This window comes from Mirounga angustirostris, unplaced genomic scaffold, assembly GCF_029215605.1.
Source record: "Mirounga angustirostris isolate CCGP_5_RB_7025 unplaced genomic scaffold, mMirAng1.0.hap1 SCAF_6, whole genome shotgun sequence".
Lineage (NCBI taxonomy): Eukaryota > Metazoa > Chordata > Mammalia > Carnivora > Phocidae > Mirounga > Mirounga angustirostris.
In genome coordinates this window covers 107,829,031-107,841,651 of record NW_026991714.1, presented here as the reverse complement: position 1 = coordinate 107,841,651, position 12,621 = coordinate 107,829,031, and the positions used below count along the sequence as shown (strand labels likewise).

The 12,621-nt window shown below is 47.7% G+C and overlaps 1 protein-coding gene across 6 annotated transcripts in view; it reads left to right on the top strand.

The window, feature by feature from the left end:
• Positions 1-12,621, top strand: part of ZCCHC24 (zinc finger CCHC-type containing 24) — a 79,809-nt gene that overhangs the window by 8,699 nt on the left and 58,489 nt on the right. For all 6 annotated transcript variants that reach the window (XM_064594890.1, XM_064594891.1, XM_045878199.3 and 3 more), the window contains exon 2: positions 3,485-3,685. In XM_064594890.1, the coding sequence (XP_064450960.1) occupies positions 3,485-3,685 (201 nt within the window). The remainder of the gene's footprint in view (positions 1-3,484; positions 3,686-12,621) is intronic.

The following is a 12,621-nucleotide window of genomic DNA, read 5'->3' as shown; positions in this document are numbered from 1 at the left end:
GGAGCAGCGTGGCTGTTTGGGAGTTAGGAGCTACCTGATGAAGGGCCGCTCCCGCTGGGCCTCACCCTCCAGCTATAGGCAGCAGGACTCGGAGCAGGTGGTGCCCATGGGGACCAAGTGCCCTCTGCGTGTCGGGCTCTGGGGGTGTCTTTCAGTAGCTGGTGTCTGGACCCTGAGAAAGCAGGACTGCCGGGATCATCCATGTTGCCCTCCGTCCCTGTTCTGGGTTGCAGTTTACAGATGGGAAGCCCGGGGCCGGGCCTGACTCCGCAGCTGGAGAGGAGGGAACACGGCGTGTCCAGTCCCTGCAGGCCGTGGAGAGGGCTGAGAGGCAACTCGCCTTTCACCTCCATGGCTGGAGCTCCTTGGGGCTTCGGAGAGGAAACAGCTTGCTGCCACGCCCGCCCTTTTAGCCAGCCGGCAAGCAGGACTCGTGGCCCTCAGGCCTGGCTGTGTGCCCTGGTCTGTGCCCCGGGCCTCTCCGGGCCTCAGTTTCTCCATCTGGAACGTGAGAGCGGTTGGGTCAGCTGTCTGCTCTGTCCTTCCTGCTCAAACGTGGTGTCCTCTTGAGTTGGGGAGCTGGAGCCGCCAGAAGGGACAGGCCAGAGCCCCCAAGGGACGGGGGAGAGGCGGTGAAGAGGAGAGCTCTACCTGCGCTTCTCTACCCGGAGCTGCTCATGGGACAGAAGCTGTGACCCTCGTGAGGTGGGGGGTGCAGGTGTGAAGCTGCTGGGGAGAGGACAGGCTGCTCGGAGGCCTCTGGCTGCCCAGGGACGCCCGAGGGGTCACCCGTGGGCAGGGCAGTGTGGCCACAAGAGGGGGGAAGAGGCTGTTCAGGGTGTAATTAATGCACTTTCTGGCACCCACCAGATTTCCCTTTCCTCTTGACAGTTTGCTGCCAAAACAGTCCCGATTCCTGTGAACTTGCTTAAATCTTATCCAGAAAAAAAAAAAAAAAGAAAGAAAAAAGAAAAAAAGAAAAGAAAGAACGGGGGGGAGAAATGAAGAGGGTTGTTATTTGTGAAATTGCATTTCCCAGCCATGAGGGTGAGTCACACCATTTGGAGCTTGGAGTTTCTTGTTTGGATGAACTTTTCTCCGGGAGGCCGTGGTGATGCTGTCCTCCCTCAGGCCAGTTTGGGTGAGGAGGGGCCTCCACTCAAGCTCAGGAGAAACCTGGGTGGGTGGAAAGTCCAGGTGCTCCTGAGGCCAGGTAGGGCCAGGCGGTCTGGACAGACTGCCCCGGGGAGCTTGAACATGCAGATCTGGGCTGGGGGAGGGAGGAGCGGGGAGTTAGTGTGTCAGCGGGAGAGAGTTTCAGTTTGGGACGATGAAAAAGTACTGGAAATGGATGGTGGTGATGGTCTCACAGTCACGGGAATGTACCCGGTGCCATGGAACCGTATGCTTAAAAACATAATTAAAATGGTCAATTTTATGTAATGTATTTCTTACCACAGTAAAACGGTAGGTTCTAGGCTCTCGGTCCCAGGTGACTGACTGCTTTGGTAGGTAGATCTGAAGTGGGGCCTAGAAAACTGTATTTATTAAAAGTTTCTCAAGGCGTTCAATACAAGTTTGGACATTCTTGCCTCATCTGTAAAATGGGACAGTGACTCATAGGGTTGTGGTGAGCATCAGCTATCTTAGTAAGTGTACAGTTTCCAGTACCTGGGACATTGTAAGTGCTCAGTAGATGTGACGGGTATCATCGAATCCCATGGCCATTGGACCCCTCCGCACGCTCCTTAAGGTTGTCTGGAATCGGCTCGCACACCTCCAGGGATGGGAGACCGTCTTCCTGTCAGGATGGACCACTCTCTCTTGGCTCCTCTGAGAGCTGGAGAATTGCCCTCACACTGAATGCAAGTTTGTGTGGTATTTTCCACTGGTCCTGGGTTTCATGGTAGCCCTGGGCAGTGGTAGAGTGGAGATGGTCATCAGGAGCCTTTGAGTTTCGTGCCCAGACATCATAGGCTGACTGACTATGTGTTTGGCGTGGATGCCTTGGATGTGGTATCTGTGTCTTTTTTTTCCAGATCCTAGGCTCCAGTCTGAGCCTATAGGAGTGGGAAAAGAGGCCTGGAGAGGGAAAGGACTGGCCCCAGGCCACATAGCAGAGTGTCCAGGGAGCCAAGAAGAGTGGTGGTCCCCAGATGGTGAGGGCTGTGTCCTCTAGGAGGGAATGCCAGGCCCCCAGAGATGGAACAAATAGGGAGGCTGAGGTGTACATGTGTGAGGGGTGGCATCTGTCCTGGTTGGGGGAGGGGTACTTGATCTCCTGGGGCCTGCTCTCAGCTCCCCTCCCTCCCTGCCCACACTCAGGGGACACAGGCAGGACTGTGCCCACTCTGAACCTCCATCTGCCCCATCTTCGTAAGGGAGCCTAAGGCCACCTCCTCGCAGGGGCTCTCTTCCCCTAGCGGCCTGGGAACTTCCAGGAACAAGGCTGTCTTCCCATTAGACTCAAGGCTCCCCAAGGTCTATGGTTCCCTCCTGGAGTCCTTGAGCACCTGAGCTGGGACCAGAGGATGCCCAGGACCCGTGCCCAGGTTTGTCATTGACCCTCCTGCAGGAGCTGCCTCTTTACAACCTTGGCCTTTCCCCAGGAAGAGGGGACCATGGCTGTTCCCTGCCAGCTTCACCACAGGCCCCACCTTTGCCAAATTCCAGTGTGCCTGGCTGCCCAGAGCCCGTGACTCCTATAAATAGAGGCTGTATACACCAGGAGGGGGCCTGGGCCGCGTCTGCTTTGAAGCCAGGCAAGACATCTGGTTCCTGTCATCTGTGGGTGGGAGAGGTGGGAGAGGTGGGCCGCTCCCTCCCGGGCTCCCCGAGGGCAGGCCTGGGCCAGCCCCGGGGCTCCCCGGACACAGTCTGCACAGGCCTCGTGCCACAGGAGACCCAGCAGAGTGCTGAACCTCACTCTTCTCTTCTGTACAATGGAAACAATCCTACAAGCCGATGCTCCTCTCTCTTGTAAGATGGGGAAACGGAGTCAGCTCAGAGATAAGTGACTTGTTTAAAGCACTGGTAAAAGGCAGAGCCCCAGATCTAACAGGTTGCTTTCTACGACGCCTTCTTACCTCCTGGTGGTGTGTAAAGAACTAATAATCCTCCTCCTCCTCCTCCTCCTCCTCCTCCTCCTCCTCCTCCTCCTCCTCACTGCTTACTGAGTGGTTCCTAAGTGCCAGGTGGGAGATAAAGTGACCTCACTTTAGCCTCACAGGCACCCTAGGAGGTGGCCATCATTACTTCTGTTTTCCAGAGGGGGCGGTTCACTGGCTTGCCCGCAGACGGACAGCTACGGTTAGAATATGAACTCAGGCTCCAGGAGGCCGGAGCCCCCGGGCAGCTCGGGAGTCCGTGTGAATTCACGGGTGTGCATGTGCGTGCGCGTGCCCATGGATATTGCCCCGAGGCCACGGCTGCAAACGAGTGTGCCCAGGCCTGGGCAGCCCTCACAGCTTCTGTCCCCCCACAGGCGCCGAGCAGCAGCATGTACAAGAGCGCCTCGCCCTACGGCTCCCTCAACAACATCGCCGATGGCCTCAGCTCCCTCACTGAGCACTTCTCGGACCTGACCCTCACCTCTGAGACCCGCAAGCCCAGCAAGAGGCCCCCCCCCAACTACCTGTGTCACCTCTGCTTCAACAAAGGACACTACATCAAGGACTGCCCCCAGGTAAGGCGGCCCCGCTTCCCTGGGTAGAGCAGGCCGAACAGCCCCCCACCCCACACACTCCCCGCCCCAGGGCCCCTTCCACAAACAAGCGGCCCTGTGGCCCTCTGGTCTCCACCTTTTTCTCCCCTCTGGTATTTCTGAGGCCAGGTTGGCTGGTGTGGTCGGGACAGAGCCCCAGCCTGGGCCTGCCCTGGCTAGTGAGCAACTGCGGTGAGGGACGCGCAAATGAGGTTCCGGGCCTTCACGTCTCCACCAGTCTTCCTGCCAGGGTGCGTCCTGTTACAGTGGGGCAGGACGGGGGCCAGCAGCCTCCTCGCAGCTCTCCCGAGAGAGACCCCATCTCCTCACACTCACAGGGAAGGAATGCGGGCTCTGGGCCAGGAATCCAGATGTGTACCCCCTCCCCCAGACCCCACTTCTCCCTCCTCTGCTGTTGTGCTTCCTCAGTCTCCGGCCTGTGAGGGGGGAGGTGAGAGGTCCTTACCCCCCTCTTTGTGTCTCCAGGGTAGGTCTGGGTGAAGGCCTCAGGCACCACAGGCTGGGCATCTCTCTTGGGGTGGGAAGGGGCCAGGAGATCGAGAGTGTGGAGAGCAGCCCCTGTCTCCCACCCAGTGCTTCACTGTGACAGCGTGGGGCTCCTGGGGTCAGATCCCACTCAGAGAATGACCCCTGACTCCGACAGACATGGCTCTGACATCCTGGGGAGAGAGGTCAAGGTCGTTTTAAATACAGTACAAGATGGATCCGCGATTCTTTTTCTTACTATTTTTTCATATTTTCTAATGTTTTTATAATGTGTATTTTTACTTTTATTTTACATATGTAATGGAAACGGGATCCTGGAAACTCAGAAAATCCGTGTAGTCTTACCCTCCAGATGGTGGAAGCCCAGGGTGTGGTTGGGTGGGGCTGGGTGCCTCCGGACCAATGGGAGGCCAAGATGTGCTTGTTGCTCATTGCTCCTCTCAGAAATAGCTGTGCCATGCTTTAGGTCCTTTAGTGTTGCCTGGGAGCTTGTTGGAAATGCAGAATCTTAGGCCCAACCCATGACTGCATTTTAGTAAAAGTCCTGGGGATTTGTGTATACCAGTGAACTCAGCCTCCGCTCACCCTTGGTCAAGAGAAGTCCGCCCCTGACCCTGAGTATGGGAGCTGGCCCACTGATGGCTGTCCTCCAGACCCCACACTCTAGTGGGCCCTGTCTGCCCTCAGTATATGCAGTAAACCAGGGGCCCTTGGCATGAGGAGATCTCAGCGCAGGGTAAGGCCCCTACCCCCCAGGGGTTCTCTGGATGGGATGAGGAGCAAACAGGCAGCTAAGGATCTGGTTGGTCCTCAAGGATGTGCCCCTGGCCCACCCAGGCAGCAGCCCCTTGTACCTTCCCCAGCTGAGCCCCTGCGAGGGGACTCTCACTTACTATACCTTGGAAACTTCCCTCATCATCTCCTGCCTACAGCCTGTGCTCACAATTACCCGGTGTCTCAAGTCTCTCATTAGCCTCTTGTTATATGATGCTTTGAGTGAGTCAAGCACTCATACAGAATCATTGAGCCAGTCTGTGGAGGTGCCGGAATTTTAACCCTAGCCAGCAGGTGACATTCAGGTACCAACAGGGGCTCTTGGGGCTCTGAGGAGGTGTGCCTGTTCTAAGCTGGCAGCCTGGGAAAGCTTCCAGGAAAAGGACGGCCTGAGTGGGCTTGGCAGGTTGTTGGAAGAAGGGTGACCAGTATCCAAAGGCAAGGGATGATGAGGCAGAGGTGGAGGGATGGTGAAGGTGTGTGTGTGTGTGAGTGTGTGTGCATGCCTGGGCCCTCTCCTAAATGTGGGGGCAGGCGGTCCCTGACCTCAGTGTCTCTTGATTTCCAGCACAGTGCAAACCCTGGTTCTTCCTTTATATTCCTTTATATGGATTACATAGTGTCTTCACTCTGCAGAAGAAGTACCGGCCCCATTTTATAGGTGAAGAAATAGTCTCAGAGAGCTGAAGTGCTGGGGAGAGGGCAGAACGTCTATGAGAACCCCAGTCTTGGGACCTCCATGCTCTTTGCTTTCTTGAGCATCCTATACCAGTCCAGGCTGAGATGCTCATGGCCTGGGGCCTCAGTTTCCCTCTTGAGCTGGTAGAGGCCCTCTTCCAGCTCCACCTCAAACCTGATTCTATCAGAGACTCCTGCAGGCCCAAGGACCTCCTCCACCTTTCACAAGAGTTTCATCATCTGTAAAGCAAAGCTGATGAGAACACTAACACATAGCAATGTTGTGAGGATTCAAAGAAGGAATGCATGGAAAGTGCTTAGCACAGTGTCTGGTAAGCACTTAATAAATGTTGGCTAGCATTGTTATCCCTTGGGTAACAATGGAGAGTGTGCCTGTTTGGCAAGGTAGAAGGTATTCTGGCAGGCTGGAATATAATTAGATGTTCCCCACCCCTCAGCTGACCACAAGCTCCAGGGGCAGGTGCTGGGCTAGATTCATCTCTGTACCCCCATGCTGGTCCAAGATACCACACACAGCAGGTACTCAGTATAAGTCTTCCGGAATGAAGGAATGGGCAGACAAGGCTTTTATAAGCCATGGAAACCTCTGTTTCAAATGAAATATTATGAGCTCAGCATATATAATATTTAAAAGTGGAGTGGGAATGCTTGTTTTGGTAAGACCTTTAGTGAGATATAATTCACATACCATATAACTGACCCATTTAAAATGTACAAGTCAATGATTTTTTAGTATATTCACAGAGCTGCTCAACCATTACCACAATCAATTATAAAACACTGTTTTAAAAGATTTTATTTATTTCAGTAATCTCTACACCCAGTGTGGGGCTTGAACTCACGACCCTGAGATTAAGAGTTGCATGCTCCACCGACTGAACCAGCCAAGCGTCCCCAATTGTAGAACATTTTTATCACCTCAAAGAGGAACCTCATACTCTTTAGCTATCACTACCCACCCTGGTTCCCCAACTCCTAGTAACTCATATTCTACTTTCTATCTCTATAGATTTGCCTATTCTGGACATTTCATAAAGATAGAATCATATAATATGCAGTCTTTTGTCACTGGATTTTTTCACTTAGTATATTGCTTTCAAGTAGTAATTATCAGTTCCATGATTTGGGAAGTGTTCTATCCTGTTCTATTTTCTGGAAGAGTTTGTGAAGAATTAATATTACTTCTTCTTTAGGGGCACCTGGGTAGCTCAGTCAGTTGAGCGTCTGCCTGGGATTGAGACTCACACTGAGCTCCTTGCTTAGCACGGAGTCTGCTTCTCCCTCTGTCCCCCTCATGCTATCTCTTTCTCTCTCAAATAAATAAATAAAACCTTTAAAAAAATAATTCTTTAAATGTTTGGTAGAATTCACTCGTGGAGCCATCTGTGCTTGGGTTTTCTTTTTTGGGTGGATTTGTAAAATTATGAATTCAATCTCTTTGTGTTATAGATCTATTCAGATTTTCTATTTCTTCTTGAGTCAGTTTCTGTAGTTTGTGTATTTTGTAGAATTTGTCTGTTTCATCTAAGTTATCAAATTTATTGGAATATAATTGTTTGTGGTATTCTCTTACAATCATTTTCATTTCTGTAAGGTTGGTTATAATGTCCCCCTCTTTTTCTGATTCTCCTAATTTGAGTCTTCTCTCTTTTTTTCCTTGGTCAATCTAGCTAAAGATTTGTCAGTTTTGCTGAACTTTTCAAAGAAACAAATTTTGGTTTATTTGACTCCCTGTACTGTTTTTCTGTTCTCTATTACATTATTTTTCACTCAAATCTTTTAAAATATTGTGGTAAAATATATACAACATAAAATTTACCATCTTAATTATTCTTACATATACAATTCAGTGGTATTAAGGACAGTTGACCCTTGAATCATTTCGGTTTGAACGTATACATAGATTTTTTCAGTAAATACAATACAGTACAGTAACTATGTTCTCTATGATTTTTTAAATAACATTTTCCTTTCTCTAGCAAACTTTATTACATACAGTATAGAATACATGTAACACGCAAAATATGGGTTACTTGACTATTTCTGTTACTAGTAAAGCTATTAGTAGTTAAGTTTGGGGGGAGTCATGAGTTATACACAGATTTTTGACTGCTCTGGGGGTTGGCACCTCAAACCCCACGTGGTTCAAGGGTCAACTGTACATTCACATTGTAGGGCAACCATCATCACCATCCATCCATGGAACTCTCTTTTTTTGTGTGAAACTCTGTGCCCATTAAACAATAACCCATCTCTTTCTCTCCCCCAACCCCTGGCAACTACCATTCTACTTTCTGTTGCTATGAATTTAACTACTCTAGGGACCTCATATAAGTGGAATCGCACAGTATTTTTCGTTTTGTGATTGGCTTATTTCACTTAGCATAATGTCCTTAAGGTTCATTTACGCAAGTTTCGAAAGTTCCTTTCTTTTTTAAGACCAAATAATATTCCTGTGTGTGTGTGCGTGTGTACGTGCATGTGTGTAGACCACATTTTGTTTATCTAATTATCCATCAATGGACAACTGGATTGCTTCCACCTTTTGGCTATTGTGAATAATGCTGCTATGAACATGGGTGTGCAGAAAGCTCTGAGTCTTTGCTTTCAATTCTTCATTCTAATCTTTATTATTTCCTTCCTTCAGATTGTTTTAGGTTTAGTTTGCTCTTCTTTGTCCAATTTCTTGAGATGGAAAGATTAGGTTACTGATTTTACATTTTTCTTCTATTTTTAATGTAGATATTCACAGGTATAAATTTTCCTCTGAGCTGCATCCCATAATTCTGTGTGTTGTATCTTCCTTTTCGTTCATCACAGAGTATTTTCTGATTTCCCTTGTGACTTCTTCTGTGACCCACTGGTTATTTAGAAGTGTGTTGTTTAATATCCACATATTTGTGAGTTTCCCAAATGTGTTTTAAAAATGATTCTCCTTTTATTCCACTGTGGTCAGAGAACATACTTTGTATTATTTTGGTGCTTCTAAATTTGTTGTGGTTTGTTTCATAGCATTTGGGCTATCCTTGAGAATGGTTCGTGGGCACTTGAGAAGAATTAATTCTGCTGTTGGTGGTTGTAGTGTTCTGTAGGTGTCTGTTAGGTCTAGTTGGTTTACAGTGTTGTTGGTGTCTTCTGTCCCCTTGCTGATGTTCTGCCTCATTCTTGTAACCATTATTGTAAGTGTAGGAGTGTTGAAATCTCTAGTATTGTTCAATTAACTATTTTTTTCTTCAATTTTTTTTTTTTATAAATTTTTTTAAAGATTTTATTTTATTTATTTGACAGAGAGAGACATAACGAGAGAGGGAACACAAGCAGGGAGACTGGTAGAGGGAGAAGCAGGCTTCCCGCAGAGCAGGGAGCCCGATGTGGGGCTCGATCTCAGGACCCTGGGATCATGACCTGAGCCGAAGATAGATGCTTAATGACTGAGCCACCCAGGTGCCCCTTTTTTCTTCAATTCTGTCAGTTTTTGCTGCATGTATTTTGGTGTTCCTTTGTTAGCTATACCTATGTTTATAACTGTTGTATTTTCTGATGAACTGATCCTTTTATGGTCCTAGAGTGTCCCTGTTTATCTCTAGTAACATTTTTGTTTTAAAGTCTATTTTCTGATACTAATATAGCCAGCTTCCTTATGTACATGATAGATCTTTGTTCATTTTTACTTTCCTATCTTTAGATCTAAATTGTGTCTCCTGTAGACAGCATGTAGTTGGATCTTGGTTCACTTTTTACTCACTTTGGCAATCCCTACCTTTTGCTTGGATTGTTTGATCCATTCATATTATCGATAATGCTATATTAATGCTCTTTTGATATATGAGATTATTGATACAGTTGGATTTAGGTCTGCTGTTTTACTTTTTGTTTTCTTTTCTGAATTACTCATGTCTTTTTTGTTTCCTCTGTTCCTTCTGTACTGCTTTCTTTTGCATTAAGTGATACTTTTCTAACGTGACATTTTGATTTCTTTAATGATTTTTTTTCACTTTTTAAAGCTATTTCTTTAGTAGCTGTCCTGGGGCTTATTTTACATACCGTAACATATAAAATCTGCTTCAGACTTATACTAACTTAATTCCAGTGAGATCTAGAAATATGACTCCTTTATAGCTCTATTCTCTTTTCCTGATTTTTGCGGCATTATTGTTATACGTATTACATCTTTGTATGTTGCAAATTCAACAATACTTGTTATAATCGTTACTTCATGTAATTTTATGTGTCTTAGAGAAGCTAGAAGAAGAAAAGAGAGCAGTTATATGTCCATAGCTTTTGGCATTTTAGCTCTTTTATTTCCAGCTTCTAGGTCTCTTCATTTGTTCCTGTGGACTCAAGTTACCACCTGGAGTCATATCCTTAGCCCAAGACAGATTTGCTTCTACCTGACTCCTTTGTGCTACCATTGGCAAATATCTTACATTTCCAAATGTTATAGGACAGATAGTGCAGTAATATACATTTTTTTATACATTTGCTTTTTAAATCAACTAAGAGAAGAAAGGAAAAGAAAAATTCATTTGTGCTGTGTTTTATAATCACATAACCACCTTATCAGAGCTCCTGTTTCTTCATGTGTATTTGCATTATGTCTGGGGTCACTTGCTTTCAGCCTGAAGAACTTCCTTTAGTATTTCTTGAAAGGTTGGTGTGCCAGCAATGAAATCCGTGCTTTTGTTTATCTGGGAGTGTCTTTATCTCACTTTCATTTCTTAAAGATAACTTTGCAGGGTATAGAATTCTTGGCTGACAGTTTTTTCTCCCTGCTTTGAGCACACTGACTGTTACCCCACTGCCCTCTGGCCTCCATGTCTGATGAGAAGCAGTTGTTAATATTATTGGAATTCCATTGTAAATGATGTGTCATTTTTCTCTTGATGCTTTCAACATTTTCTCCTTGTTTTAGCTTCAGCAGTTTTACTACAATGTGTCTATTTGTGAATCTCTTTGTGTTTATCCTACTTGGACTCTGTTGAGCTCCTTGTTGATTAAGGTTTTTCATTGGATTTGGGAACTTTTCAGCCATTATTTCTTCAAATATTTTTTCTGATCCTTTCTCTTCTCCCCTTTTGTGGGATGATTTTTGAGTGGTTTCAGTGCTTTTAAAATCTTAAATGGTCTAACTGGGGGTAGAATGTGTGGAATCCTAGGCATTCACTGCCGACAGCCTGGGTGGTGGCATACAGGAACCAGGAGATACTCTGTGGCCCCCAGTGCAGTCAAGAAGGCCAGGGTGGGTTGGGGCTGCCAGCTCTGGTGGCAGCAGAAATCCCAGCTGGCTCTGAGAGAGGCATGGTTGCTGTCTGCGGGGCCCACCTGCAGGCTTACTGGCACATTTCATGTTGGCTTCTGCACCCCAGCGTGGCAGGCTGTGAAGACCCGAGTGGTAGCATTTTGCTCTGAGCCCACTGGAACCTGCATGCATATGGGTATTTGTGGTGGGGGCTTGGTTCAGTGCCACCTCTGTGCCCAGGACATACTACAGAGTGTACAGGAGCCCGGTACTCTGTTAAATGATTCTTTTCCAATCCTAAGGGTGGAGAGAGGTGTCCAGAGTTCAGCCATTGGACTGATGGGCTTCTCATAGGTCCCAGGGGGCAGTGTGAGGGGGATTGGGCACTTTACAGGAAGACTGGGAGCCCCCTGAAACAGATGCAGAAGGTGCTGGAAACCAATTACCAATGATGCTGAAGGGCAGCCCCTTTTTGGGGGGTGAGGCTGTGCCTGGGCCAAGGTCCATCTCCAGCCAGTGTCAGTACTGACCCTAAAATGTCCAGGAGTCAAGAATGTCTACCATTCGGTTCTTGAAAACCCTGTGCCTGCAGCTATCTCCACCCTGTGCCAGGCGTTGAGTTCCAGGGCAATAATAATATTAACAACAGTGATGCTAGTCTGTACGTGCTGAGTTGACCACTAAGCTAGGTGTGAAATATGCATTAACTCATTTAATTCTCTCAAAAGCTCTATCAGGTCAATTGCCAGATGATAAAACTGAGGCCCAGAGAAGTTAAGTGTCTTACCTAAGGTCATGTAGCTAGAAAACAGCAAAGATAGAATTGGAACGTAGGCCTTCCTCATTCCAGAACCCACACTTTTTATTTTTTATTTATTTTTTAAGAGGGAGAGGGGGTGGGAAGGGGCAAAGGGAGAGGGAGAGAGAATCTCTAGCAGACTCCCCGCTGAGCATGGAGCCCGACTTGGGGCTCGATCTCACGACCCTGAGACTAAGACCTGAGCTGAAATCAAGAGTCAGATGCTCCACTGACTTAGCCACCCAGGTGCCCCCAGAGCCCATGTTTTTTAAATTAGGGTCTATGATCTGCCTTAGCATCCAGCCTGATCTCCACTGTCAATCTTAGAAAGTCAGGTTTCTTTATTTTTTTAATTTATTTTTAATTTTTTTAGATTTTAGTTCACATGTAGAGTATCATTAGTTTTCAGAAAGTTGGGGTTCTTTATTTATTTATTTTTGTTAGTCAGGGTTCTTTACAAAGATGGGTTACTGGAAATGAAGAGCGGCAAGGACGATGTGAGTAGAGACCATAACAGACCTAGTCTGGCCAAGTTGTTATGTCTGGAAGATTGCAGTACTGGCCCAGCCCCAGGGTGTCTGCGGCCCCCAGTTCAGTCAGGAAGGCCAGGGTGGGTTGGGGCTGCCAGCTCTGGTGGCAGCAGAAATCCCAGCTGGCTCTGAGAGAGGCATGGTTGCTGTCTGCGGGGCCCACCTGCAGGCTCACCTGCGCATTTCATGTTGGTTTCTGCGCCCCAGCGTGGCAGGCTTTGAAGACCCAAGTGGTAGCATTTTGCTCTGAGCCCGCTGGAACCTGCATGGGTATGGGTGTTTGTGGTGGGGGCTTGGCTCGGTGCCACCTCTGTGCCCAGGATGTATAATCTGCCCAGGACAGAGCTGGGCCCAGACACGCTACAGTTGC